The sequence below is a fragment of the Myotis daubentonii genome, chromosome 1, assembly GCF_963259705.1.
Source record: "Myotis daubentonii chromosome 1, mMyoDau2.1, whole genome shotgun sequence".
NCBI lineage: Eukaryota > Metazoa > Chordata > Mammalia > Chiroptera > Vespertilionidae > Myotis > Myotis daubentonii.
In genome coordinates this window covers 72,628,961-72,656,051 of record NC_081840.1, presented here as the reverse complement: position 1 = coordinate 72,656,051, position 27,091 = coordinate 72,628,961, and the positions used below count along the sequence as shown (strand labels likewise).

Here is a 27,091-nt window from a genome sequence, read left to right as displayed (position 1 = left end):
CACCTATTTGAATATCATCCTGTAATTGCTGACACCACAAATTTTTTTTTTAAGTGCTCTTGCTACCATTTTGTCCGTAATGCTCTTGGGTATACAGACTGGGTCTTACATTTTCTTCATATTTTTAAAAAATATCTAGTACAGTGCTTTGTGACCATGGACCACAGAGGACAAAGTATTAGCGAGACCTGGATATTAGCCGTGCTGAGGGTCTTCTTTGGCCCCCAATTGCACAGCCTTTCCTGACTAAGGTTTCTAAAAGCCTGTCTTGGGGGCATCCCCATCTGATTTAAAGCTTCAGCTGTGGCCATTGTTCTTATTTCATAACCGTAAAGCAGAAAAAAGTACATTTAGAGCCTAATACCTGATATCCAAGGAAATGACTGAAAACGAACTGGAAAATCTGATGGATGTATTGACTCAAAAGGACTCCACTCCCACGCTGCCACGGTGCGCCCACGGGAAAAATCAGCCTTTGCCTTTTGTAATTCCTCACCTTCCCGAGTCCTTTTGCAGCTGTCCTTCCTTCTGGGAGGAGTCCAGAGGGATTCTTGGGGAGAAGAAATCAGAATTCTGCTGTAATCACTTTGCAAACCCTTCTTACAGATAAAAACCCTTTCGGTCCTCCTAACTCACAGGCTGGGAGGCTGGGTGGGTTTTGTTAAGTGCACAGAGCTGGGGAGAAGGTGTCAGGAGATCTGAGTGCCAGTCTTGCCTTTGTCTCAGACTGGTAATGAGTCTCCCAACAAATCTTCATCCTTTAGCTCAACTTCCTCATCCTGAAACACGCACAGTGTTGCCTGGCTGCCTCACAGGGTGATTATTGGGCTCAAATAAGATCTGACTGGGAAAGGCTTTTTAATCTAGTAAAATGCTAGGTCAGTATGAGTTCACCTAATATTCCAGAAGAGAAAACAGAGATGAGTGGAAGCCATGCCTCCTCAAAGTCACAGAGCTTTAATGGAAACGCACTGAGCCTTGAACCCCTGTTCCTGCCATCCTCTGGTGTTCCTCTCAGAACAGGCTGCCTTCTTGGGGCAATTTGTCCCGCATTTGACCTCCTCGAAGGAAGGAACTGGGCTAAATGTTTTCCCCCAATTGATTGAGTGCCCAGTCACTATTGTTCACTTAGTAGTAATTCAAAGTAAAAGATTCCCAAATGCCATGTAACTTCTAGCCGGTGAGGTTTGCATCTCCACGGTCAACAGGACTACTGAACTCAAGCTCTGGGCCTCCGCTGACTGCCTCCACCAGGCTGCGTACCAAGGGCAGGAATGAAACGCTAACTGGGGTGAAGGTCACGGGGGGCTTAGAACAGGAAGGCATTCTGATTTAGGTTTCTTCGCTTACATTGGATTCTTTTGCTATAGCAGTTAGCTGGGGGCGGGGAGGAGGGGTGTTCTGCAAAGAACTTTTCACAAATCTCGCTGGAACAGGAATGGGAAACTTCATTTTGGAGTACTACGACTGGAAACGAAAAAGTTCGTGCCCCCAAGTATCATCTTTGTTTCCTTGCAGAGAAATATGCACAAGGCTCCGCTCTGCACTCCTCAAAAGCTACTGGCATATTTTTTTTCTTTTTGGCCTCCATTGAACCACCCCAGTTGCCTATATATAGCCCTGTCTTGTGTAAAGAATTTAAAAAGCATTAGAATGCAGAAATCAAAGAGACAATAAATTTAAAACCAATCTTATTGTCTGCAGCCTAAAGTGTTATTCAGATCAAAGGGGAGGGGACATCTGGCTTCTGGCTTGCTACAAAAGGCAGATCACGTTACCTACCAATCGCTAGATTCATCCGCCCTCTCAATCTTGAGGTCTAGAGAACATGGCTTTTTAGCTCTCAGCAAAGCATGTTGGGTGACTCAGTCAAACTTCCTGATAATTTTGAAATGAAACAAACTCCTGGGGATCGTATAAAACTGTACTGATGAGTTCAACCCTGTGCCTCTCTGGTCATTTTGGAGGCCTTCATGAGCTCAAAGCCATGGTCAGGCTGTCATCATGTACGCCAGTCCACTGACGGTTCCTCTAACCCACTCCTCCAAAGCTAGAACTTTCTGGTTTGCAAAGTTAACTTCATAACTGAGGATGCATATCCATGTCAGATTATTTGAATCTTTTCCCAGAATCAGTTCGAACTGAGTCACTAGCGTTTAGTTGAAAACTTACATGTTTCTTTTCCTCCATTTTGGTTATAAAAGCATAGATTTGCCTTGCCATATATTTTTTTTGAAAGAAAATTCAATTATGCTCATTGTCTAGCAACTTAATGTCTGTACAAATTCTATATACGATTAAGTTCTAAATTACCAAGAAAAATCTCCATTCTAGCATAGATGAGGGAATTATAGCAATTTAAAGGCCCTTATTAATATCCCAAACTAGGAATTATTTAGTCAGTACACGACTGTGATTTCATTTGTTCTCTTGAGCAAGTAGCACAAATGAAAGATGTTTGTGTGGGTTTTTGTGTTTGTTTGTGTGTGTGTTTTTTTCAGGTTGTTTCAAAGGGGAATGATCAAAGAAGTAAGCACCACAATTAAGAACATTTTTCAGTTAGTAATGCCTCAATGCAACCCTCTCTTCCCTCACCAATTCCTTGCCTCCAAAAGTCTGCAGAGGAATGCAGACTATGACCATATGAACCTGCGTTTGGGAAATCACCCAAAGCTGCCAGCAGCAGTCCTTGATTAACATGGTTCACTCACTTTTCAATATAATGGACGTTTCTACTGAAGGATCCCCACAAACTCCCTGCTATTGCTCAATCCCACTGGTACACCTCTCTTCCACCACAATTTCCTTCTACTGATTTTGGTTCTCCCCCTGTATTAAAGGCCCTCTGAAAACTCAAAAGCAAATCAAAATTTCCTGTCTTCACCTACTACCTAACATTCTCTTCTCCTAGCCTATTCTCGCCTAACACAAACTTTCAAGTGAAAGGTTCTCTGTTGGCCAAAAGTTCTAAAAAGAAAATCACCAACCGATTTGACATGATCCTGGACTGATGGTCTTCTCCAAGGCACACGATTCTCTTCCATAATCTTCCTTTGTTTTTCACTAAGTATGCTGTGCTATTGCTGATGAAAGGTGACTCACAAATACAAAGAATCTTAGGTGAGAGGTAAGAATGAATGGGAACTTTTTTTATTATTATTTTGTCATGACAGGGTCTCAGAGTAGAAGGATATTTGAAAGGTCTTCAGTTTCTGGAGGGAGTTGGAATTAAGATTTTTCCATCTAGTATTTTTATCAACATTAATGGTTTAACTCTATTTGAGTAGTACCCAGTTTCCTTTGAATCATGGATGAACATCAGAAATTAGATTTGGTATGGGTGTAGAATTCAAGTTTTGACGGTGTCTGGAAAAGAAGGAAGAGTTGAAATGCTTAATCCTATATAATAAAAGGGTAATATGCAAATTGATCCTAACAGCAGAACAACTGGGAATGACTGGTCACTCTGACACACACTGACCACCAGGGGGCAGATGCTCAATGCAGGAGCTAGCAGCGCTAAGGATGTCTGACTGCAGCTTAGGCCTGCTCCCCGCTGGCAAGTGGACATCCCCCGAGGGCTCCTGGGCTGCCAGAGGGATGTCTGACTGCCAGCTTAGGCCCAATCCCCCGGGGAGCAGGCATAAACCAGCAGGTAGACATCCCCTGAGGGGTCCCAGACTGCGAGAGAGCACATGCCGGGCTGAGGGACCCCCCCACCCCGCCCCGTGTGCACAAATTTTTTTTCACCAGGCCTCTAGTAAAATATATATGAACAATAGTCAATAATATTGTGACAACTATATATGATGTCCAATGAGTACTAGACTTACTGGGTGATCACTTCATAAGTATATAAATGTCTAATCACTAGTTGTATGCCTGAAACTAATATAATATTAAAGGTCAGGTATAATTTTTAAAAATCTTAATTTAAAAATAGAGAAAGAGGGAGAGATCAGCAGTGAAGAAATTAATCCTTCCAGCCTTGCTTCAAACAACCAGAAAGGCCAATTTTCAGTGTTGTGTAGCAGGGCAAGAAACCCAAATAACGTATCTTCTGTAACACCAACTGTTTTCTTTACAAACTCAGCCTCTCTCTGGGGCTCAGTGCCACATCCCACAAACTTTTCTGGCTGCCTTCCTGCTCTCAAAAAAAGCCCTAGAGGTGGGGATGTACCTATCCTTACTAGTAGCTACTAAAGGAAAAGCTTAATGCTTCTCTTAATTAGGGTGTTAATAACATAGAATAGCCTATGACTCTGAAAATGCTCAGGAATAATCCCAAACAGGCTCTGTTCATTATGATCTGGCTATGTGTTTATTGTGGATACAATGACAAAAATGCTATGTCTTTCCCTTTAGGGAGCCTAGGTTTTATTTTGATAGACGTATAATTTTTCTCAGACTTCTAAAAAATGGACCTTTTTTTTCAAACTCTGCCCTCTCCCATGCCTCCTGAAAGCACATCAATAAAGCCAAATTTGGGCAGAAGAGGGGGGAAAAATGAAGAGCAGAAATGAATGTCTAATAATTGAAAGCATCATGGACCCCATTATGGTTTATGGCCTTATTTTAGGGGTCGGATGAGCACACTGTAAAGAATGTGGCACTAAATTTATTAGCATGGTTATCATCTTTCAGACAAGACATAAAGCTGAGGGGACCCACTTCTCCCATCACCTGCCATCACTATAGATCCCATGGCACCTTCTACAAGAAGAGTTGAGTTATCCTGGCCCCGGTCCAGATCCAACTATCTGATGACTTATATTTCCTTTGTAGTATGCCTGGGAGACATTACAGGGTCTTCCTCTTTGAAACTCAGCCACTACCATAAGAACGGCCAAAATGGGCTCCTGCAAAGGGATGTGGGAAAAAGTTCTCACATCCCAGCATGTGGATCAAGTGAACAGAATGAGCAGCATGGCCTGAAATAGGAAGCTGAGCTCGGTCATCAAAGTCTTCTTAGTTTCTTACTAGTAGGTTTCTGACCCACTTCCCCGCCCCCCCACCCCCCCACCCCCCGCCACACACACACACACACACACACACACACACACAGTTGCACATTTATATTAAAAAAACAAATTCCAGTTTGTGAATTGGGTGCTCCAATGCTATACAAATTCTAGTTGTTCTGAACTCTGTGTACTGCATCTTCCCCCTCAAATAAAAAGAAAAACTAGTTTTATTTTCTTTGACTTCTCCTTGTCACCCTTATACTTAATTCCAGAATCTTTCCCTGGAGGATTTAGTAGAAAGCAAATCACTAAAGCAAGATTGTGCAAATCATTTTATGTCTCTGATTTCACCTTGTCCACCTTTAAAATGAAGATCATTTCAAGACCTGTCCTGACTTTCTTTAAATTAATGAGGATCAAATAAAATGTATACAAAAGTGCATTTTTTCCCTTTTAAAGCACTCTACAAAATCAAGTTGTTACCAAGTAACAATGGGTATACATTTGTGTTTGACTCAGACGAATACACTATATAAATTAATCTGGTTTTTTTGGTGAAACTCCACTAAAGTGAAAGTAAGGAATTTTAAAAGTATAAACACACAAGGACAAAGAGTAAGGAGAAAAAAAAAAGACAATGGCAATTGAGTGATTTCAGTAAATACTTTCAGAGATGTAAGGGAGACAGAAGAGTGAACATTGACAGCCCAAGGAAAGAAACTTCAAGCTGAGTAAAAAAGTCCTGAGAATCAAGGCTCAGAGGCAAGTGCTGCAGAAGATACAGGTCACGGTGAGCTGCAGGGCTGAGCACAAGGAGACTGCGTCCAAGTTTGTAAACAGGACAGCAGAACCCCATATCCCTTCTCCCTCCTGTAAGTCAGATGTGATAGGTTAACGGTGGCCCCACATTATTTGACATTTCTCTCATCCCCTCACTTGACTGTAGCGGGTCTAGATGGCTTTGACCAATTAACTATGGTAGAAGTGACACTATACGTTTTTAGGCCCAGTCATTCTTTTAATCCCCTTTTCCCCAGTTTTATTGAAATATTGTTGACATATAACATTGTATTAGTTTAAGGTATACAACATAATGATGTGATATATGTACCATTGATGAGTTTAGTTAATATCCATCACCTCATATAGTTATCAGTTTTCTTTCTTGTCATGAGAACTTTTCAGATCTACTCTCTTAGCAGCTTCTTCACCCCACAGCCCCTCTTCTGGCAACCACCATTCTGTTCTCTGTTTCTATGAGTTCAATTGTTTTAGATTCTACATGTGAACGGAAGCATGCAGTATTTGTCTTTCTCTGACTTATTTTACTTAGCATAATGCCCTCAAGTTTCGTCCATGGTGTCACAAGTGGCAGAGTTTTCTTCTTTTTATTTTCAGGCCCAGTCTTAAGGAACTGGCAGCTTTTATCTCCTCCTTTTTCTTGGAACACTTACTCTTGGAACCCAACCACTGTGCTTTCAGAAGCCGAAGACATGTGAAGAGACCACTTGAAACTAAGCTTCCAGCAGTAGCCAGCATCCACTGCCAGCCATGTGAGTGAGTCATTTTGGGCACTGACCCCTGTTGCGCCTTCAGCAATGGCAGAAGAAACAGGCAAAAAGAATTGAAAAGGGTTGACCCTGAGAAATGATGCTGAGGAGAGTCAGGTAGAAGAGATGGGACAAGAGACTGATGTTTCCATATAAGCCTTTCACATTTTTTTTTTTTTACCCGTGTTTACAAATTATTTTGATGGGATCACTTGCTCTCTGGGTGCCTCCTCCAGGAACCTACCAGGTTGCCTCCCATAATGTAGAGTGTAAAGTGAACACTCACACTTCCCAGACTCCCGTGAAGTTGTTTGTAAATTGCCCTGGATTCCAACGAGCAGTGACACCACACTAGACTTGCAGCAGAAGCAACCAACCTGAGTCAGCAACCATTCATAGGAACGCATAACTTCTGTCAATCATGAAGAGGGAGTCACTGGGCTCTTGGGCATCTGGGTTGCAGTTTCTACATCTGTCCCTAGTGGCATAACTAAGGGAGGGTGGGCAAACCAGTGATGCTTTCCTACAATAGCACCATGCTGTGTAGGGCATTTTTTCCATGGCTAGTTTATTTCTGGACTCGATATTCCTATGTAGCATTCAAACAAGATTCTTGCTTCACCCTCACAGGGTCTGTGAGCTACCTAATCACTTTTAATACACCTCTTTCTGGTTCAACAACCTAAAATATAGATTCTTTTTATTGTGAGCAAGAACACTCACTGACATTTAATAAAAAGAAGAATTTTTAAAACCTGTGATAATTTTTTTAGTAAACTAGTTTATAAATGTAATTCAAGTGGCAATTTCTTCTCCATGGTGAATGGCCCCTTCTATTCAAAGCATCCTTTACTTTGCTCCTCTGGTATAAGTTTTCAAAAATATAAGATTTAGAATCTTCAACTTTAAGAGTCTCTTCCTGGGCCCTTAAATGGGAAACTTCAAGGTGGAAAGTGCTGACTAGACCCATCCTTTTAATTAAAAATTGAATCCAAAATTGTTTATCTATGAAGAGAATGCCTGGGTTTGATATTTGTAGAGGGAATGGGAAAGAATTGGAAGGCAGTATAGCTGGTGCCTCAGTGGCACTGAATATTAACTTCTGTCTACTAAGGGGGGCTCTGGCCCTGCTGTAAGATAAGTTCTCTCTGCTATGGGTTAAGATACTGCCTCTGTAGAACCAGTTTTGGTGCTACAGGTGATACAGATGCAGGACACTAAAAGTAGCTTTGCTTTGCCTGCATTCGATCATTAAAGATCAATTCACAGAGTAAGAGCAATAAATAATAACATCTAAAACTTTCTTAGTGACACGGGGATAGGAGTCTGTGGGTCTTAAGTGACATAAACACAATGCAAACTAAGCCAAAGATTGAATTTACTGATTGGTGTAACTAAGAGTGTGTTGATTTTATTTTATTTTTAAAGATATATTTTCATTTATTTCAGAGAGGGAGGGAGAGATATAGATAGATAGAAACATCAATGATGAGAGAGAATCATTGATCGGCTGCCTCCTGCACGCCCCATGCCGGGGATAGAGCCTGCAACCTGGGCATGTGTCCTGACCGGGAATCAAACCATGACCTCCTGGTTCACAGATCAATGCTCAAACACTGAGCCATGCTAGCCAGGCAAGAGTGTGTTGATTTTTAAACAGGACCACAAGTTCATTGATACTTCTCCTTTCAAATGTCAGCAAACTTAGTGACTTGCTTCTGACAAATAGAATAAAGTGAAAGTAAAGTGTGATTTGGAAGACTAAGTCATAGAAGGTACTGTGGCTTCCTCCTTGCTTTCTCTTGGCTTACTCATGCAGGAGGAAGCCAGTTACCATGTTGTGAGGAAAGGTCCACAGTGTGGGGAACTGAGGCCTCCAGCCAACAGCCATGTGAGTGGGCCCTATGAGTAGGGGATTCTCCAACCTCAGTCAAGCCTTTAGATGACTGCAGCCCCTGCTGATATCTTAACTGCAAACTCATGAGATTTTGAGCCAGAACCATCCAATTTAGTCACTCCCAGATCCTATAAAAAATGTGTGAAATACGAAATGTTTGTTGTTATAAGCTGCTAAGTTTTGGCATAATTTGTTATAAAGTGATGTATAACTAATACAGAATGACCCAGAGGTTGGCCTGATTCCCCTGAAGTTGCTCCAGGGAAGAAATTCTTTCACTGAGATACTTACTCCATATTTTGGCTCTGCTTTTTCGTGTATAGAGGCTTCATTCTTCAGACAATTTCATCCAGATACCTGGGTAAGATCCCTGTCATCAGATTTTGGTCAGGATTATTATAACTTGTGATCCTAGAAAAGCAAAAAGATCTTGTTTCTCCCAGTCTCCATATTCAAATCTTAAGAAAGATTCTTTTGCACCCAGGTTGTTTCAAGCCCATTTCTAAAATCAATCATACTGGCCAAGTGGAATGGGCCTTCTGATTTTCCCACGTGGTCTTATGTCAGCCCTATGCCTACAGGGGGAGCAAGGATGAAAGGCACAGTAATAAGAAGTCTGGATGGCATCACAGCAAGAGTTTCTCTAAAGAAAAAATTTTTTTAAAGAAAAAGAGATGCAGAAGTAAAAAACAATAGGTATCTACTTCCCGTATTTTACTTCTGCTATCACTGTGCATAGTAATAAATGTCTACATTCAAGGGGTCAGTATTGGCATTTGTGGGATGTCTGCAAGGCAGTGAAGTTCACTTGCAATGGACTAATGCTACATGTGCTAGAGATAAATGAACAGAGGAGGAAAAGTAGCTTCAGTTGTAAACATAGAAGGTGGTAGAATCCTTTTGTGAGCACCGGAATCTAAGCTTTGCTTTTTATGATAAGGAACAAAATAATTATTTAAAATACTTTGAGCCCTAACTAGTTTGGCTCAGTGGATAGAGCATCGGCCTGCAGACTGAAGGGTCCCAGGTTCGATTCTGGTCAAGGGCATGTACCTTAGTTGTGGGCACATTCCCAGTTGTGGGGTGTGCAGGCGGCAGCTGATCAATGTTTCTCTCTCATTGATGTTTCTAACTCTCTATCCCTCTCCCTTCCTCTCTGTAAAAAACTCAATAAAATATATTTTAAAAAATAAATAAAATAAAATACTTTGAAATTTCCAATAAATTTAACCTTCTTCCCAGTAAACTTGGTGCAAGAAGAGGAAGTGGCCTGATTGCTTGGTAATCACCACCCAGATCACAGGAAGGGGCTTATGGCTGCCTTAATTTGGACCTTCATCTTTTCTCAATTGGCTTATACCCAGACTAAAGTGTGGAGTTTAGGGATGCACACTTTGGTGATAAAACGATAAAGATATGCAAAGAACAAATTATTATAAAAGTTGAGAGTGGTCACTACTGAAATGTGGAAAATGGTTAAAACAGAAGCGGATCATAGGAAGAACTGCTGGAGAGGCTGGAAAAAGTCCTACTGGTTGTTAAAAGGGTGTTTGCCTTGTAACAATTGTTTTCTGTAAGTTTTGAAATCAGGAAGGGTGAGCCCTCCAACTTTGTACTTCTTTTTCAAGATTTTTTTTGGCTATTCTGGGTCCCTTGCATTTTCATATAAATTTTAGGATTAGCTTGTCTATTTCTTCAAAGAAACCAGGTAGGATTTTGTTAGAGAATGTGTTGAATCTGAGTAATATTAAGTCTTCTAGTCCATGAACACAGGATATCTTTCTATTTCTTTAGGTGTTTAATATTTTTAAGAATGTTTTGTAGTTTTCAATGTACATGCCTAGTACTTCGCTTGTTAAATTTACTCCTGTGCATTTTATTCTTTGTGTGGCTGTTGCAAATGGAATTATTTTCTTATTTTCAGTTTTAGGTTTTTCCTTGGTAATATATAGAATACAATTAACTTTTGTATCTTGATCTTGCTGCAACCTTGATAAACTCATTTATTAGCTCGTCCTCTGGTCCAAATTGTTTGTGTCCTCTCCCTTCCCCAGTTCATATGCTGAAATCCTAATCCCCGTTGGCAATGGTATCAGTAGGCGGGGTCTTTGGGAGGTGCTTAACTGAAGAAGGTGGAATCCTCATGAATGAGATTAGTTCCTTGTAAAAGAGGCTCCAGACCTGGAAGCAACCTGTCACCTGACCATGCTGACACCCTGATCTGGTACTTCCAGCCTCTAAACCTGTGAGAAGTAAATGTTTGTTTTTAATAAGCTACCCAGTCTGTGGTATTTTGTTATCACAATCTGAATGGACCAAGACAGCTCTAATACTTCTTTTGTGGATTCCTTAGTATTCCTACATACAAGATTATGTCCTCTGAAAGTAGAAATAGTTTTACTTCTTCCTTTCTGATCTAGATGACTTCTCTTTTCCTTTCTTGCCAGTTGCCCTGGCTAGAGCCTCCAGTGCAATGTTGAAAAGAAGTGGTGAAAGCAGATACACTTAGGGGGAAAGCTTTCAATCTTGCACCCTTAAGTAATGTTAGCTGTGTGGGTTTTTCATAGATGTCGTTTATCAGGTCTTTTATCAGAATTCCCTTATATTCCGAATGTTTTAAGTGATTTTTTTATCATGAAAGGGTGTTAGAAATTGGCAAGTGATTTTTCTGCATGATTGTGTGGTTTTTGTCCTTTATTCTACTAATATGATGTATTACATTGATTGATGATTCAAAACCAACCTTACTTTCCAAGGGGGAAATCCCACTTAGTCATGGTGTGTAATCCTTTTTGTGTGCTGCTGATTTCAATTACCTAGTATTTTGTTGAGAATTTTCGCATCTATATTCCTAAGGAATATTTGTCCGTAGTTTTATTTTAATTTTATTCTTATTTTTTTTATTATTGATTAAGGTATTACATATGTGTCCTTGCCCCCCCCCCCCACTCATGCCCTCACCCCCCTGGTGTCTGTGTCCATTGGTTAGGCTTATATGCTGCATACAAGTCCTTTGGTTGATCTCTTCCCCTTACCTTCATCCTCCCCTATCTTTCCTCTGAGTTTTGAGCTCTGATCGATGCTTCTCTGTCTCTGTTTTTTATTCATCAGTTCATGTTGTTCATTATAATCCACAAATGAGTGAGATCATGTGATATTTATCTTTCTCTGACTTATTTCACTTAGCATAATGCTCTCCAGCTACATCCATGCTGTTGCAAACGGTAAGAGTGCCTTCCTTTTTACAGCAGCATAGTATTCCATTGTGTAGATGTACCACTGTTTTTTAATCCACTCATCTGTTAATGGGCACTTAGGCTGTTTCCAAATCTTAGCTATTGTAAATTGTGCTGCTATGAACATAGGGGTGCATGTATCCTTTCTGATTGGTGTTTCTAGTTTCCTGGGATATATTCCTAGAAGTGGGATCATGTAGTTTTATTTTGACAAAGTCTGGTTTTGGTAGCAAAGTAATATTGGTCGCATAGGATGAGATAGAAAGTGTTCCCTTCTCCTGTTTTTTGGAAGAGGTTGTAAACGTTTGGTATTAATCCTTTCAATATTTGGTAAAATTCACCAGTGAAGCCATCTGGTCTCGGACTTTTCTTGTGGCAAGTTTTTATTGCTAATTCAACCTCTTTGTGATAGTTCTATTCAAATATTTATTTCTTCTCAAGTCATTTCCATACTTTGTGTGTTTCTAGGTGTTATAGACACCAGCATAAACAGAATGGACCTTATTCAAGGTTTGGCTCAGACGTCAAGACTGATGACACCACTACACACACCAAGAGTAAATGGAAGTTTTATGATTCACATCACAAGGCTTTCTGTGGAGAGCAGGGCAGGCCTCCCAACCTGGTCTAAGAACAGGGGAAGAAGACTGACTTGGAGTTTATATGGTGGTTAAAGAGTGAGGCTAGGCTGAGGGTTTTCACATGCAGAAGGTCCTTGAATGGTTTGATTGTCCCATCAGTGCCAAATAAGGGAGATCCTGGGCTTTCTTATCAGCTTGCCCAGATGTGGGGCAGAAGGGAATGAGACAGGAGTGAGGCATAAAAGATGTTAGGAGTCAAACATGAAAAAAATGGAATTAGGCTTTTTGTTACATTAGTAATATGTCCATTTCATCTAATTTGTTGGCATACAGTTCTTCTGTATTCCCTTATAATCCTTGGTATTTCTGTAAGGTTCATAAGAATGTTCCCTTTTTCACTTCTGATTTTAATAGAGTCCTCTTTCTCTTCTCCCTCCCTCTCATTAGTCTAGGTAAAGGTGTGTCTCTTTTCTTCCGCCTGCTCTAATCTGCTGTTCAGCCCTTCTAGTAAAATTTTCATTTCAGTTATACTTTTAAGCTTCACAATTTCTATTCGTTTCTTTTTTTAAAAGTTTTTTTTCTTTATTTGTATTCAGGATTTGATGAAATTTCATTCTCCTATTTTCCTTAAGTTCCTTAGAATGGTTTTCTTTAGTTCGTGAGTATCTAAAAAGTTGAGTTAGTCTTTGTCTAGTAAGTCCAATGTCTGGGCTTCCTAAGGGCTGTTCTTTTTTCCCCTGTATGTGGGCCATGCTTTCTTGTTTCTTTGTATGACTCATAACTTTTTGTTGAAAACTGGGTATTTTAAGAGATATAATGTGGTAACTCTTGAAATCAGTCTCTCTTCCCCTCCCCAGGATTTGTTGTTGCTGCGGCTTGCTGTTGTTTGTTTCTTTGCTTAGTGACTTTTCTGGACAAAGTCACTAAGCGAAGAAATATGGTTCAGTATTTCCCAGGGCAGGGAGTTCACCATCACCATCTCATGGCAACTCACTGCTTTGCTGAATCACTCTCATCCTTGTACTGAGCCCAAAATCTTTCTCCCATTTTGCCCATGAACACCTCAAAATAGAGCTATTATCATTTCTATGACATTCTTCCACTACTTGAAGGCTCCTCATAACCCTTTCTAACTGCCATAGCCTGAGGTATCCATTTGACATCAAGCAGAATCTGGAAGGTCTAGGTGGAAGAAATAAATTCCCTTTGAGGTCGCAGAGATCTAACTGTTTTCCTATCTCCCTTCCCACAAGTGAATCCTTGCACCACGTCTACTCTATGAACACTTCCAGTTACACAGACACACAAGAAAGAGAGAGAGAGAGAAGAGGTTCTATTTATTGCTCTTTGGGAAAGGTTATATAGAACATAATTTGGGTAAAATTACATTCTAGTTGCAGATTCATAAAACTTTGCTTAAAACCAAATTAACTTTCATGATACTATCAAATTCCCTCTCCTCTGCATACACAGCAAAGTACCTTAATCATAGTCTATATAATCCTCTGTTGTTTTTAAATGATTAAAGCAGACATAATACACAATGCAGTTGATATTAAATATCTTGAGAATGATAAATCAATAGAACTACTTTCACTCTTAAGCATTAACTTGTCACTTATAAATGTTCTGCACACACATTTTTCATTTTAGATTTTCTCCTTAAAAGGACTTGCGAACTATTCATTATTATCCACTATTTGTACACACACATCATAAGTCTTCCAAAATAACATTTAAAATGATTCTTAATATTGCCTCATAAATGTTAACCTTTAAGGAACATTCAATTAAAAAAAAATAAAAGCTCAGGTCTGGACTCTGTAATGCATGTTCAGATGTGTCAAGATCTTATTTCCCGCTGACCTGATAAAAGCCTCCGACAGCATACAATGTGCCCGCCTCTTCTTCGCTCAACTCAAAGGAAGTCAAATAAAGGAGAAAAAAAATGCTTGAAATCACAGTGACCAAAGGATTTGAATTAATAATTACATTAAATAACCATAACTTTTTGTTTAACTATTCACATTCCACACAGTGGAAATTATCCTTTCCTCCAGATTTTTCACTTACATTTTAAACTTTGAAGAACTACAAGAACAACAACAACAAAAACAACTTACAGACTTGCAGGATGTGTGTTTTTCTCATTCAATGCCAAGCACAAAGTGTACATCATAAAATTCATATTTGGTGTTTGGCATTATTTTAATAGGAAAGATCGAGATTGCAAATAGTTGCCACTTAAAAAAAATCTACTATAGTAATGAAAAAACATATCAGTACATCATCGGTGACTCCAATACACTATGTAACAGATATGGCACTTTTAATAAATGTTGGGAGACACACCCGTACTTGTGCGAGTTTAATATAGGCACAGTAAGAAAAGCAGAGGGTTCCCTCTTTAGCGAGGCTGTGTTTTTAGGGCAGTTATGCTGCTGATTATCCCAGTGAAGTTCATGTTGAGGAAATTCTCTTTACTTAAGCCAAATTCAACTTACATGCAAGAAGTGGTACAAGCTACTAAAAGGAGATTAGTGCTGCCAACTTAAGTCGCCTCTCTTAACACAACTGCATGCTGATGGCACAGTTAAACCAAGAGAAATTCAGTGACGCTGGTTCTGAATGTCATTTTTCCTCTTGAGTATGGTTTTACATTTTTAGTTCCTTTCCCTTTCTCTTCCTTTCCCCCACCCTCAAAAATTCTGGCTTAGCATTTGTGTGCTTAATTAAATCCATTCTGTGGTTTATTGCTGGAGGATGTGAATGATAGAAAGATTTAGGGCAGGGGCATACAGTGTATAAGAAATGCACAAATTCACCTAGTGTAGTAGGATCATCAGTAGTGAGTTTAAAAGTTTTAAAATTAGACCCAACATTTTGGGTGTTCAAAATAACTTCTGCTGCAAAGTATGGTTCTTGTTTAGTTGTTAAATGGGAGAACACTGAACCAAATCAAAAATAAAATAAAAACAGCCTCTTTAGTTACAATGGGCCTTTGAATGCTGGAGCCTTGATGGGCAACTGAAACACGAGTCTATGGTATTGGTTTCCCATGTTACACATGACTTGGGTGGTGAGGCTGAGATGATACAAGACAAAAAAAAAAGTGTTGGGGGGCGGGGTGCCGTTTACATATAAAACCTCAGGCTTGAAGGGAACAGGTTAGCCAAACCCAAAATGTAGTAAGGTTCACCCACACCACACTTTGGCCATTACACAAATCTTAAGCAGCTATTGAGAAGTAGCCCAAGTTTAATTTTAATCAGAGGACAGCTTCTACCAGTACACTCTCAAGAGTTACAATGTTCCATGAATCCCACCAATGTTACCATGACAACTAATGAACCCAAATGCTCGGATTTCTTACCAGGGCTTCCCACTAGGCCCTCACGGGCAAAGGAAGAAGGGAAGGTCATATCCCTCACATCTCCCAGGCATTAAACTACTCCTTAGCCAGAAGCAACTTCCTCACTCTGTCCTGCTTTCCAGCTCAAACTTCTCTCAGTGGCTACAACCAAAGATTCTTCCAGCTAGAATGGAGCAGGCCCTACAAGCTCTCCTCTGAGCCTGGTTCTTCACTGTCAGGGATACCCAGCAGAGGCAGACCCTTGGCAACGAGGCTGTGCCGCTCACAAGCATTACCCAGAAATAGCGAATTGGGAGAGAGGTGATTATAACCAAGCAAAGGGAATTAGTACCTCCTGCTTAAGAGGTTTCTGTTCGCTTCCAATCCCTATGTGGGGGGGTGCTGAGCTACATCTATTGTCCACCTGAGGGGCCAAGCAGGAAGGGGCTAACCTCCAAGTGGTCAGTACTTGTGTTTTAAGTTTGGAATTGGGTTCCAACTAGTTTCAGCAAATCAGAGTGACAGCCAACGTTAATGATTTTATTTTTTGCAAATTCATTTCTCCTCTGTTCACTAGGGTTCTGTTAAATACCAGGAGAAAACTTGCTAACACATGGGTCTCATTGTGCTTTGGGGCTGGCCTTCCAAGACCCTGCACATCTCCCTAATGAATTTTGCTGGGCCCAAGTGGTCCTTAAGATCAACCCCTCCCTTCTCTCATTCCTCCGTCCTCCTTGCCCTTGTCCACACCAGCTCCCCTAGAGTCTGAAGGGTCTTCCAAAGATGGGAAAAATTTACATCCATGGTCCAGTGAGTTAGTTTGGAACCCTTGGCAAACAGGAGATTAGATTGAAATAGTCACTGAGATCCTACAATGGGGTTGACTATGGAAGGGAGGAGGAAGGCAGGAAGCAAGCACAGGTTGAAATACCCCTTCCAAGTCTAGTACAGCACTAACACAGGTCTCCTGCCCTCAGAGTGGCCTCTTCCATCAACATTCATTCTAAAGGGAGAGTCCCTAGGAGGGCACATGGAAGACAAAGGCATAACCGGAGCTCAGACCTGCACCTTTGAAAATGCCGGGGGTGGTGTGGGCTTTCTGGGCCATCCCCTGTGGAAGCAGATTCATTTAGGTGATATGAAGTGCCCTCCAGCAAAGACTATGTTTCCTCTGGTGTCTGCAGACAGCCACAGCCACCCATGCACACGCATGTTTGCAAACTACACACTAGCAGGTGCCCGTCAGGAGGCAGCTGGTGGTTCTTCTTGTCTCTAGATTTAAGCCAAGTTCAAATCAGGTTGTTTTAGGTCTGGCTCTGGGACTGCCTGGGGCTGCATCCCTAGGGCAGTCAGGGTGTCCCGGCTTAATCCAAATCGATGGAGATGCAACGGCACTGCTTCACACGCGTCACCCTCTTCTTCTTGGTGGGGGGCTGTAGTTCAGGACAGTTGAGTGTGACCATCATGGTGGTGAATTTCTTGGGCTTGCAGAAGGAGCAGGACTGGAAGGAGCCTTCCTCCTTTCGGATGTGCCTAGGGATGTAGAAGGAGTTGCACTGGCCGTAGCAGAAGCGGTTGATGATGGTGCGGCTGTTGCAGCCCTCCTCATGGATGGTCTGCTTGAGCGGCTGGGTTTTGCACCAGTCTCGCTTCAGGTATTTGCGCTCGGTCACATGCAGGGCCTCCTGGCTGGACTCCAGCACCTCCTCCCCTGGCATGGCCGTGCCTCGCCCTTGGCCCCGCCCCCGGTTCCTGGAGCCAGGCTGCTGGGGAGACTGAGTTTGCTCTGAGTCGTTGTGCTGGGCCTTGTCTGGTGGGGGGATGGCACCTTGGGACCCATTCTTTTTCCCTTCAGCAGCTGGCAGCAGGGTCCCCAAGAGGAGAAGCAGGGCTCCCACAGTGTAGGCGGTGCGGCTCATGCTAAAGGAAGGAAGCACAGAGAGGGGAGACATGAAAAATAGAAAAGTTCATTACAATGTTAATATTGCCATGTGCTGCATAATAACAGTTTGGTCAGTGATGGACCGCAGATACAAAAAGTGGCCCTGGCCCTAGCCAGTTTGGCTCAGTGGATAGAGCATCGGCCTGCGGACCAAAGGGTCCCAGGTTCAATTCCAGTCAAGGGCACATATCTCCGTTGCAGGCTCCTCCTCCCTGGCCCAGGCCCTGGTCAGGGCTCCTGCAGGAGGCAACCAATCCATGTGTTTTTCTCACACCAATGTTTCTCTCTGTCTTTCCTTCTCTATTCCACTCCCCCTAAAAATCAATGGAAAAATTTCCTCGGGTGAGGATTTACAAAAGAAACAAACAAAAAGCGGTCCTGTAAGATTATCATGGAGCTAAAAAATTCCTATTGCCTGTGACATCGTAACCATTGTAACACTGTAGCACAAGGCATTACTCCCGTGTTGGAATGATGCTGGTGTGAACACACCTACCATGCTGCCAGTCATATAACAGTACAGCACATACAGTTATGTACAGTCCATAAGACTTGATAGTGATGATAAACGACTATGTTACTGGTTTACATATTTACTATACTATTTTTTTATTATTTTAGGATGCACTCTACTTATGAAAAAAGGTTTGCTGTAAAACAGCCTGATACATCTTGTGTTTACCACGTGTTTTGATTAAACCCTTTTCTCTTGTGTTTGATTTAATCTCATGTTGTTTTATACAGCAACATACTGTATAGGCTTGTACCCTAGAAAAAATAGGCTATACCCTATAGCCTAGACGTACAGTAGCTTAGACTATTCAGCGGTTCTCAACCTGTGGGTCGCGAACAATGAAAATACATCCTGCATATCAGATATTTATATTACGATTCATAACAGTAGCAAAATTACAGTTATGAAGTAGCAACGAAAATAATTTTATGGTTGGGGGTCACCACAACATGAGGAACTGTATTAAAAGGTTCGCGGCATTAGGAAGGTTGAGAACCACTGATCTAAGACCATGAACTCTATGATGTTGACTCACAGGGTACATCACCTACTGTATCCTGTGTTAGGCAGCACATGAAATAGCAGCTAGTATGTCAGCAAGCACTTGTTAAACATTTAGGTAAAATATTTCACTTACTCTTCACAGTATCTCTACGAATTGGTACTATTATTCCTATGACTCCCCTGGACATCAGGCCGTGAACAAGTCGAGATCTGAACTCAGCCCTGGCCCTTCTCTTCATCACAGGTGCTCCTGGAGGAATTGCTTCCTGGCTTCTGACACCAACTATGTTTGATTTGTATAGTGGTCACTTACCTGTATTCATTCCTGTACTTGACAATATTTAGTAAGTTCCTACTATTTCAATGCCAGGTTACCTTGCACCTCTTTGGGAAACTTATCTTGTTTTTAGCAAAAATAAATTAGCTTCACATGCCAGGCAAGTCTCCCAGTCTTTCCCCCTAACTAGCCTCAGTGCTGCCCGAGTTGCTCAGTTGGTTGGATGCTTATGATGTTCACTGTTTTCAGGCTTAGGAAGGTGACCAGTGGGGAGACCAGAAGGCACGGACTGAGGGAGGATACTTCACAGGAAGGGCGCTGGATAGAAAGTTGAGACTGAGTTTCTACTAGAATTCCTCGGGCACCAACTTGCTATCTAACCTGAGGAAAATCACTTTACTTTTCAATAAATGACTTCATTTAAGCAACGGTATATACCTCATCTCCCCAGATAGGCTATTCAGATCAGATCTGATGTAAAAGTGAAAGCAATTTGAGAACTAACCAAACATATGATGGTACTGCCGACAGAATTAATTACTTTACCAGAAAGATCTTGTAATTCACAAAGACTCCTGGACCCCTCACTTATTCTCATTTTTAAATTGAGTACAGATATTCATTATATCATTCTTTACACAAAGATATATACTTTCCTACTTTATTTATTTATTTTTTTATTGCTTAAAGTATTACAAAGGGTATTACATATGTATCCATTTTATCCCCCCATACTTTCCTACTTTAAATGATGAAATGTGTCATTCACATATGTGTGTATGTGTAAAATTTAGAAGGCAGAAAATAGGCACAAGAGAGAACAGGTATGTGCAAATATTTGCATTAGTAAATGCCATAGACATGTTAACTAGATTGGGGACAGTGAATTATTGTGGGTGGGTCTGGATTTAGATAAAGATCAGAGAGGAAAATGGCATATGAACAATGACAAAAAAATTAAATAAGGGGGGAGGCAGAGGGAAAACAGACAAGAGAATAAAACAGTAAAGCAAAGATGGAGAGAGAAAAATTAATGGAGTAAGGAATGTAAATTGGGAGAAGGAGTACTGATCTGAGGAAGGGTGTTCAGGAAGGGAGGGCAGACAGAGGAGGAAGAGGAGGAGGAGGAGCAGGAAGAGCATACTTTTAAAAGGAAAGTGCAGGAGAAGCATCAGACTATTAGGATTCTCCTGGGACAGCTTCTCAAACCTGAACATGCAGTCACCTGGGGACGGACGTTGTTAGAGTGCAGGACTGCCTTTGAATGAGCTTTGAGTAGGAAGGCCTGGAGCACTTGCAGCCACAGCGTACAGAGGGACGAGGGCATTTTCAGATTCACAGCCTCCCTCCTTAGGCCATCACACCAAATCTGACTTGAATCCTGAAACTTCCCCTGGCCTGGCCTGCCCTGCCCTGGACTCATCACAGTTTTCTGAACTTAAGGACAAAGATGTGAAGCATCACTTCCCTGCTCTCTTCTGAACACTGGTGTTACCCAAGATAATCACGAAGTGCAATTTAACCTTATCACAACTCTCCGCCCCCCCAACCCACCCCCTCACCCCCCCAACCCACTCCCCCACCCCCACCCCCACCCCCGCAAGGAACTATCAGCTAGAACAATTACTTTTCAAAGACAAAGGCAGTGTGGACTCTACATTCTCTACAGGACAGCCCTTGTCCATAAACACCATGCAACCCGAAGGACACTGTCAAATTAAGATAATTAGATATTAAATCTAAAATATCCTTAAGTGACCCATGGACTCAGGTAATAGGGTACTGAAGGCCTGGGTCGGGGGCAGGCTGGAGAGGGTCAATGGGGAAAAGAGGAAGACATATGTAATATTTTCAACAATAAAGAATTATTTAAAATAATAAATAAAATATCCTTAAATGGCACCATCTTCCCAACGTTAGCCTAATACTTTAGGGCGAGTTCAAGCTTGGAGCTGACGATGTGACATTTAGCTCTCTGCGCTGACTGCAGACTCCCTGGCTTTTGTCAGTTTATGTTACAACATCCCTGTTCTTTAAACAGAGCCCTTTTTTTTTTGCCTCACCACCCAAAAAAAAAAAATTAATTTCCTTGTTTTGTCTTTTTAAAAAATCACTCACGAGAAAAGTCCAGTTATAAAACAGGGCTGATTTTCTCCAGAGCCCAGGATAGCTGGAGCCAGGACCGTCCAGTCTCCTCCGCAAATGCTATAGAGTGAAACTGAAACGCTTTCACAAGTTTCTGCTATTTATTCAGCTCAGGGACAGGGTCTAAACTAAAACAGTTTCTGCCCATTTCAAAGAGGAGCACATACAAGAGCCCAGGGCCTATACCCACTCTGTCCCTCCTCCCTCCAGGATAATGCAGCCCTCCCAGAGCAAGGCCAGCAGAGCCCACATCACAGAGGCCAATCTGAGACTGACTGGGAATATACACTGCATATGACAGGTTCGCGTCATGAGGCCACCCCTCCCACAAATATCTGTCTAAAAATGTCTTTTTTTTTTCTGCAGACCAACTTAGGACCTTCTTTGTACTCGGCTTTTCCTTCTTGGCCTTTTCACATCTGTAATTACATAAATACCTAAACTGAGAGCTGTGAGGGTTTACTCGTCACCTTATCCTCAGCGCCTGGCACACAGTAGGTGCTCTTACATGATTATTACAGACCATGTTGATTTACAGAGTTCCCATTTCTTTGCATTTTAAAACGCCTTCCCACATACCAATGAGCAGTGCAGCCAACTGCAATCCTTTCGTTCTCACCCTCAGCGTAGCAAGCTCCCTACAGTTTAGGGAGCTTCTAGGTACTTGCCTTCCTTTCTCTAGGAGAACCCCAAATAGCCACTGCTTTTTACCTGACCCCAGGCGTAAGGCTATGGGTTTCATCTTCTAATTGAAGTCACTGTACTCACTATGGCAGAAACCAACAATCAAGCAGTAAACCCCAAATTAGTCAACTGTGGTTTTCAGTGTTAGTTTGGACAGGCTTCCTGTTCCTATGGGAGCATGTGTACCCCATAAGCCAAAGGAATCTAGAATGACAGGCTGGTGGTTTCTTTTTAATAAGAAAAGTAAATTTGTCTCAAAATAAGATTTATTAGATGTGGAAAATATTATGAAATGTTTTTTTCATTTTTAAAAAGCCTATTCTTCAAAGGTCTTCAGCGCTAATTGTGAGGTTTTAGAGTTCTTAAATCATATTAATTAGCTATTTGGAGAGGAGTGAAAACCAACTTCTGGAATCTCAATCAACAGAGACCTCTGCTTCTTAGAGAAGAGCAGAGCTCTGAAGGACTCCACATACTCCACATGAGTGAGAGTGAGGGGGATGAGAAGGGTAATGAGTACTGGAACCAGGGCTCTGTCTAGTCATTGTGGCCAACCATCCAACACCCCCCACCCTCCCCCCCACACACACACACCAACTTGGTCCTGATGACTCAGTGAAGGATATAAGACTATTTTGCTCTTGAAATCCCATTTGTATGGCCACAAAATAATTTTCACTTTGTAAATATCCTAGACATGGAGGATATTTGCTTGAGGACCATTCTTTTCCACATCAACACCTAGCGGAGTGCCCCATTATCAAAACTCAACCCAAATGCTAATCCAGACTTAGGTTCCTATGAATTATCACCCATGTACAACCATGAGTTGCAAACATTTTTTTGGTAATTTGCATATACAGAATAACCCACTCACATCATTAAATTAAAGCTGTAACTCGGATCCAGACTGCATCATGACACCCACAAAGACCCTCCCTTAATTTTCCTTTACAGACAATAATCTTTTAACCTTGCCTCAATGTCCCCTTAATGCATTTCTCCTCCAAGTAATGTGATCATATTGTCTGTGGTGAGCTTTCTCTACTACTGTTCCCTACCAGCAAGACCCATCCCATCTTTTTTATTTTTCCTTTATCACCATCCTCCCCTCCTATCCACTTGTCCCATAGAATATACATACTCTCAAATCAGTTTAACCACCTCTGTCCTGAGCAGGACATGGTGATTTATTCCAGTCTTTACAAGACTATGAGCACATAATCTAATTCTGGGGAATCAAAAATGAAAATGCTATATGTGACTGTTTCCAATGTCCTGGTGTCTTTGAAAAAGTTTAGGCTAGCTCCTTTCTGCCCTCTTCTTGCTATATTTCTCATTTTAACTAGCCACCCTGCTTATCACCAGTTAAATGGGAGTGTTGAGTGGGAATTACAGTGAAGAGACAATGGTCAGCAAGCCAGCAGTCTGTGCCTCAATGTCTGATCAATTCCTCCTGATGAGTAAAGTTTTAGAAAGACATTCAACAGATATGGCATCAAATTATTCTCCCAGCATACAAAAAAAAAAAAAATCAGAACTGACAGCAAATGCTCTAAGTGCAGACCAGATTTTAGAAGAATCTATTCCTTTATCTTAGGGTTAACTCTTTGAGAAGGGCAAAGTTTATTTTGATCTTTACTTTTTTAAAAAGTCAACTTTTGGAAATTAAATAGAAAATTTAAGAATGTGCTGGGTTGATTTTTTTTTTTTTTCAGACAAGTTGTACCAAGAAGAAGAGTTGGTGGCTGGCCAACTAGTGGACCATAAAGTCTCAACCTGTACATGTTGCAAGTACCCTACCTATGACCTGGTGATTTTGAACCCCACTCAGGGGGTCCATCCAGCATTGCATAGGGCAGGGAGAAGACCACCTGGTCGTTTCGTATCTCAGGAGCTCTAGGCTCATAGGAAAATTTGTGTGTGTGTGTGTGTGTGTGTGTGTGTGTGTGTGAAGTTAATGATTGTATACAATTCTTGCAGTCAATAGGAAATAAGTCTGAAAGAAATAAACATTAACTATTCACTGAGCAGCACTATGGAGAGACAGGTAAGTTATAGGTTCTGTCTTGCGGTGAAAGATGTTGGTCCCTGTGTGAGTGTGATTTAGGATTTAATTTCAGAACCACCTTGTAAAAATATCCTGGTGCTGTAGAATGTTACTGCCTCTTCCAATATCACCACCAATAAGAACAGTCACCTATATTTTTAAACCCTTACTATGCCAGGTATTATGCTAAATTTCGAGCAAATTTTATCATACACTTCACAACAAAACACAAGATCGATAATATTGTGTTTGTTTTACCAATCAGGGAGGTTAGGAATGTGTCCAAGGTTACACCACTCCCAAGTAGGAGAGCCAAGATTTGAGTCCAATTCTATCTAGCGCTCAAACACATGTCCTTAAGCGCTACTCTGTGGACACCCACCACAGTATTTAACAAAGGACATATGGACTTGTTTGTAATGCAGTAACGTTTGAAAAATACCTTAAACTCAAATGATTATCTCTTTTGTATCTTCATGTTCACTGTGGAGGAAATTTCTTGTCCAGGAATTACTGTTGCACTTGGCATTTCTAAGAGCATATGTTAAAATGAAGGAAAATTCCTTGCAGATGTATGACATGGGCTGGTACCACTTCACCTTCCATAGCAGGCTTAGGCTTACCAGTTCTTCACTCTCCGTTCTAGGACATGCTCCACGGCTTTGCCCTTGACAAGCGTTTCTTGGACTGATACCACTTTTAATACTGAAACATTAAGACTGGGGGCTTCAGTTTAGAAGACAAGGCGGGCAGGCAGTTCTCATTCAGAGATGTGGGGACTTAAGTTTCTATTCTTCCCTGTGTGAGCACTCGCCTACAGACTGTCAGCCAACTTACATTTCCTATAGATCATGAGTTGCCAAAACATTTCACTCAAAATGAACCTTTAAGAAAATGGGAAATCTGTGAAATTACTAAATTTACGAAAGACTTTAATTTCTAAATGACCTGGGGGTTAAGCACATGCACACAGAGCAACTACAGATCTAAAGAACCCTTAAATAATTAGTGAACCATTGGAAAGTGCAATTTATCCAGTGATAGTAATCAAATTACTTACTGTTGTAGACTTGGGTGTGCCAGGGAGGAGATGATAATCTGTAGTTTTCTTAAGATCTCCCCCTCATTGCTTTGAAAAATCCACCCCTTCAAGTTCCTATGCCCCCCTTCTTCCCCCTCCAAAAAAAAGAAAGAAAGAAAGAGGAGGGGGAGCTGGAAAGCCCTGAGGAGAAAGAAGACTCCTCACCCTGGGACGGGGTTATCTTAACCTCTTCTCCGCTATTTATTTAACTTGTGTGCACCGCCAGAGGGAGGCCACTACGCTGGGGTCCCGGGACAGTTTAAATCCCTGATGACCCACTTAACACAATAGATTATTTTAATCGACTCTTGTCCTGGCACCCTCTCGAAGGGGAGCATAAACAGACCCGCACACCGCTGGGATCTGCTCTTTCCAGCAGGAGATCTAATTACCTACCAATGGTCGCCTCTCTGCCCTTGTTCCATTTCTTAAGAGATATTAACCCCTAACGTTGAGGCTATATTTCTGTCTAAAAGAGTCGGGCAGAAGGCGGCAACCGGGTTCGACCGGGAGCCCATGCGGGCCAGCTCTAAACGCACAGGAAGGGACTTCATCGCAGAGCCTCGCTCACCTCATGTTCGCCCCCCGCCGCGCCCAGGGACCGTCACTGAAAAAGGCGCAGAGGAACGCCAGGCTGGGGCGCCCCCAAGGCAGAGCTGGAATTTGAAGACAATGCCAAGCCAGAGTGGGGGCGCGACTGCCCCCCCCCCCCAGCCTAATGACTACAATTAACTCTGGCTGATGAGGTGACAGCCCCGCAGCCCCTCCGCCCCTGGCCTTGCTCCCCGCGCTACCGAGGGGTCAGTGGGCGAGCGAGGGGTGGGAGAGGTCGAGAGGCCACCTGGGCGTCCGAGCCGGAGACCAGCCTCCTCCGCCAGTCCCGCGTGCTCCGTCCGAGGCGAGGAGGGGGTCCTCTAGAACACAAGCCAAGGGGTACCCGCGGGAGTGGGACCTGGCGGGGTGTCGCTGCCCGGTGCCTGCAAGTCAGAGGTCCCGTCGAGATGCGCATGGGACGGAAAGGAGCCTGAAACAAGCAACCGAGCGCCCACGAGCGCGCAGCCAGCACGTGGGCGCGTGAGCACCAAGGGCTCCTAGAGTCCGCATCCGGGACCAGGTATCCTGACTCCTGCGCGAGTCGATCGCTGATTCTCCTGATCCTCCCGCCCAGGGCAGGCTCGTCCCCGGCACGCCGACGGGTGCCCCGAGACCGAGAGCAGCCCAGCTCCCCGCCTCAAAAACTTGAACCCTCTCAGTTTAACTGGCCCCGCGGTCGGCGGCCGAGCTGCAGGTCCCCGCTGCTCCCCGCGGCTTCTGCTCCCCGGCCCTCTGCTCCCGCACCCCGGCCGCGGGGAACTCCGCACAAGGGGGGCGTTCGCGGGGCTCCAGGAGAAGGAAACGGGACACGCTCTCGCTCTGGGGAGCCTCCTGCCCAGCCTTTCCCCGCAGACGGCGCAAGGTGAGGTCGAGCCGCCAGAGCCTCGGCAGGAAAAACCCTGCGACAGCTTTTCAGGGTTCACCCCGGGGATCCGCAGGGCCCCGGCCCACCCGCACCGAGGGCGGCCGCGCGCCCCACAGAGCGGAACGCGGGAGTCGCTCTGGAAGCCGCTGCGCGCGCAGACACGCACACGCACACCCCGCCCGCACGCACACCCCGCCCGGCGCCTCGACGCTCACCTGTCAGCGCGGCGTGCGGGCGCGACCTGCGCTCTCGACGCGTGGCGCGGGGTGCAGCCGCGGCCCGAGCCGCCGGGCTCGGCGCGGGGTCAGCGGGACGGAGAGGAGCGCTCTCGCCGCACACTGGGTCGCCCGGTCCGCGGAGGGCGCACCGAGTGCGGGACATCGCGCCGTCTCCCGTTTAAATGCCGGCGGCCGAGCGCGGCGCCCGGGGCCGCGCCTCTCCATTGGCCAGGCGCCGCCGCCGCCGCGGGACCCGCTATCCGCCCCCTTTCCCGGTACTGCCCCCGCCCCCGCACCCCTCCTGCTTCCCCGCGGGGTCCCTTCTCCGCCCGCCTCGCCTCTTTGTCTGCTCCCCCGCCCGGGCCGGCTGGGAGAGGTCACCCCAGGGAACCGCGCCTGGAATGCACAGCAAATCACATTTTCCGCTCCCGTTGGAGGGGGAAGCACAGGAGGAAATCCCCCGGCTCCCGGCCCCTCGTTCCCTCTCCGCCCCGGGCCCGGCTTTTCTCTCGCCAGCTCCGCTCGCCGGCGTCCGCCCCGCGACGGGCTCGGTCGCGGAGATGGCACCGCGAAGAGCATGATCTCCGTGGGGTCGTGACTGATTGGGCGACTCCTTCCCCGTGGAGGGGACGGGGGT

The 27,091-nt window shown here is 43.4% G+C and overlaps 1 protein-coding gene across 3 annotated transcripts; it reads right to left on the bottom strand.

Moving 5' to 3' along the window:
- Positions 1-13,544: 13,544 nt before the first annotated feature.
- On the bottom strand, positions 13,545-26,683 carry GREM1 (gremlin 1, DAN family BMP antagonist). Of its 3 annotated transcripts, none has more exons than XM_059705519.1 (2): positions 26,452-26,683; positions 13,545-17,500 (listed from the first exon to the last, which is right to left on the bottom strand). In XM_059705519.1, exon 2 carries the CDS (start codon positions 17,497-17,499, stop codon positions 16,945-16,947), a length of 555 nt encoding a protein of 184 aa, XP_059561502.1. In that variant the 5' UTR covers position 17,500; positions 26,452-26,683; the 3' UTR covers positions 13,545-16,944. The 3 variants fall into 3 exon arrangements, with proteins under 3 accessions (XP_059561502.1, XP_059561511.1, XP_059561522.1); XM_059705528.1 differs by lacking the exon at positions 26,452-26,683 and adding an exon at positions 24,757-24,883; XM_059705539.1 differs by lacking the exon at positions 26,452-26,683 and adding an exon at positions 22,245-22,267.
- Between the last annotated feature and the right edge of the window lie 408 nt (positions 26,684-27,091).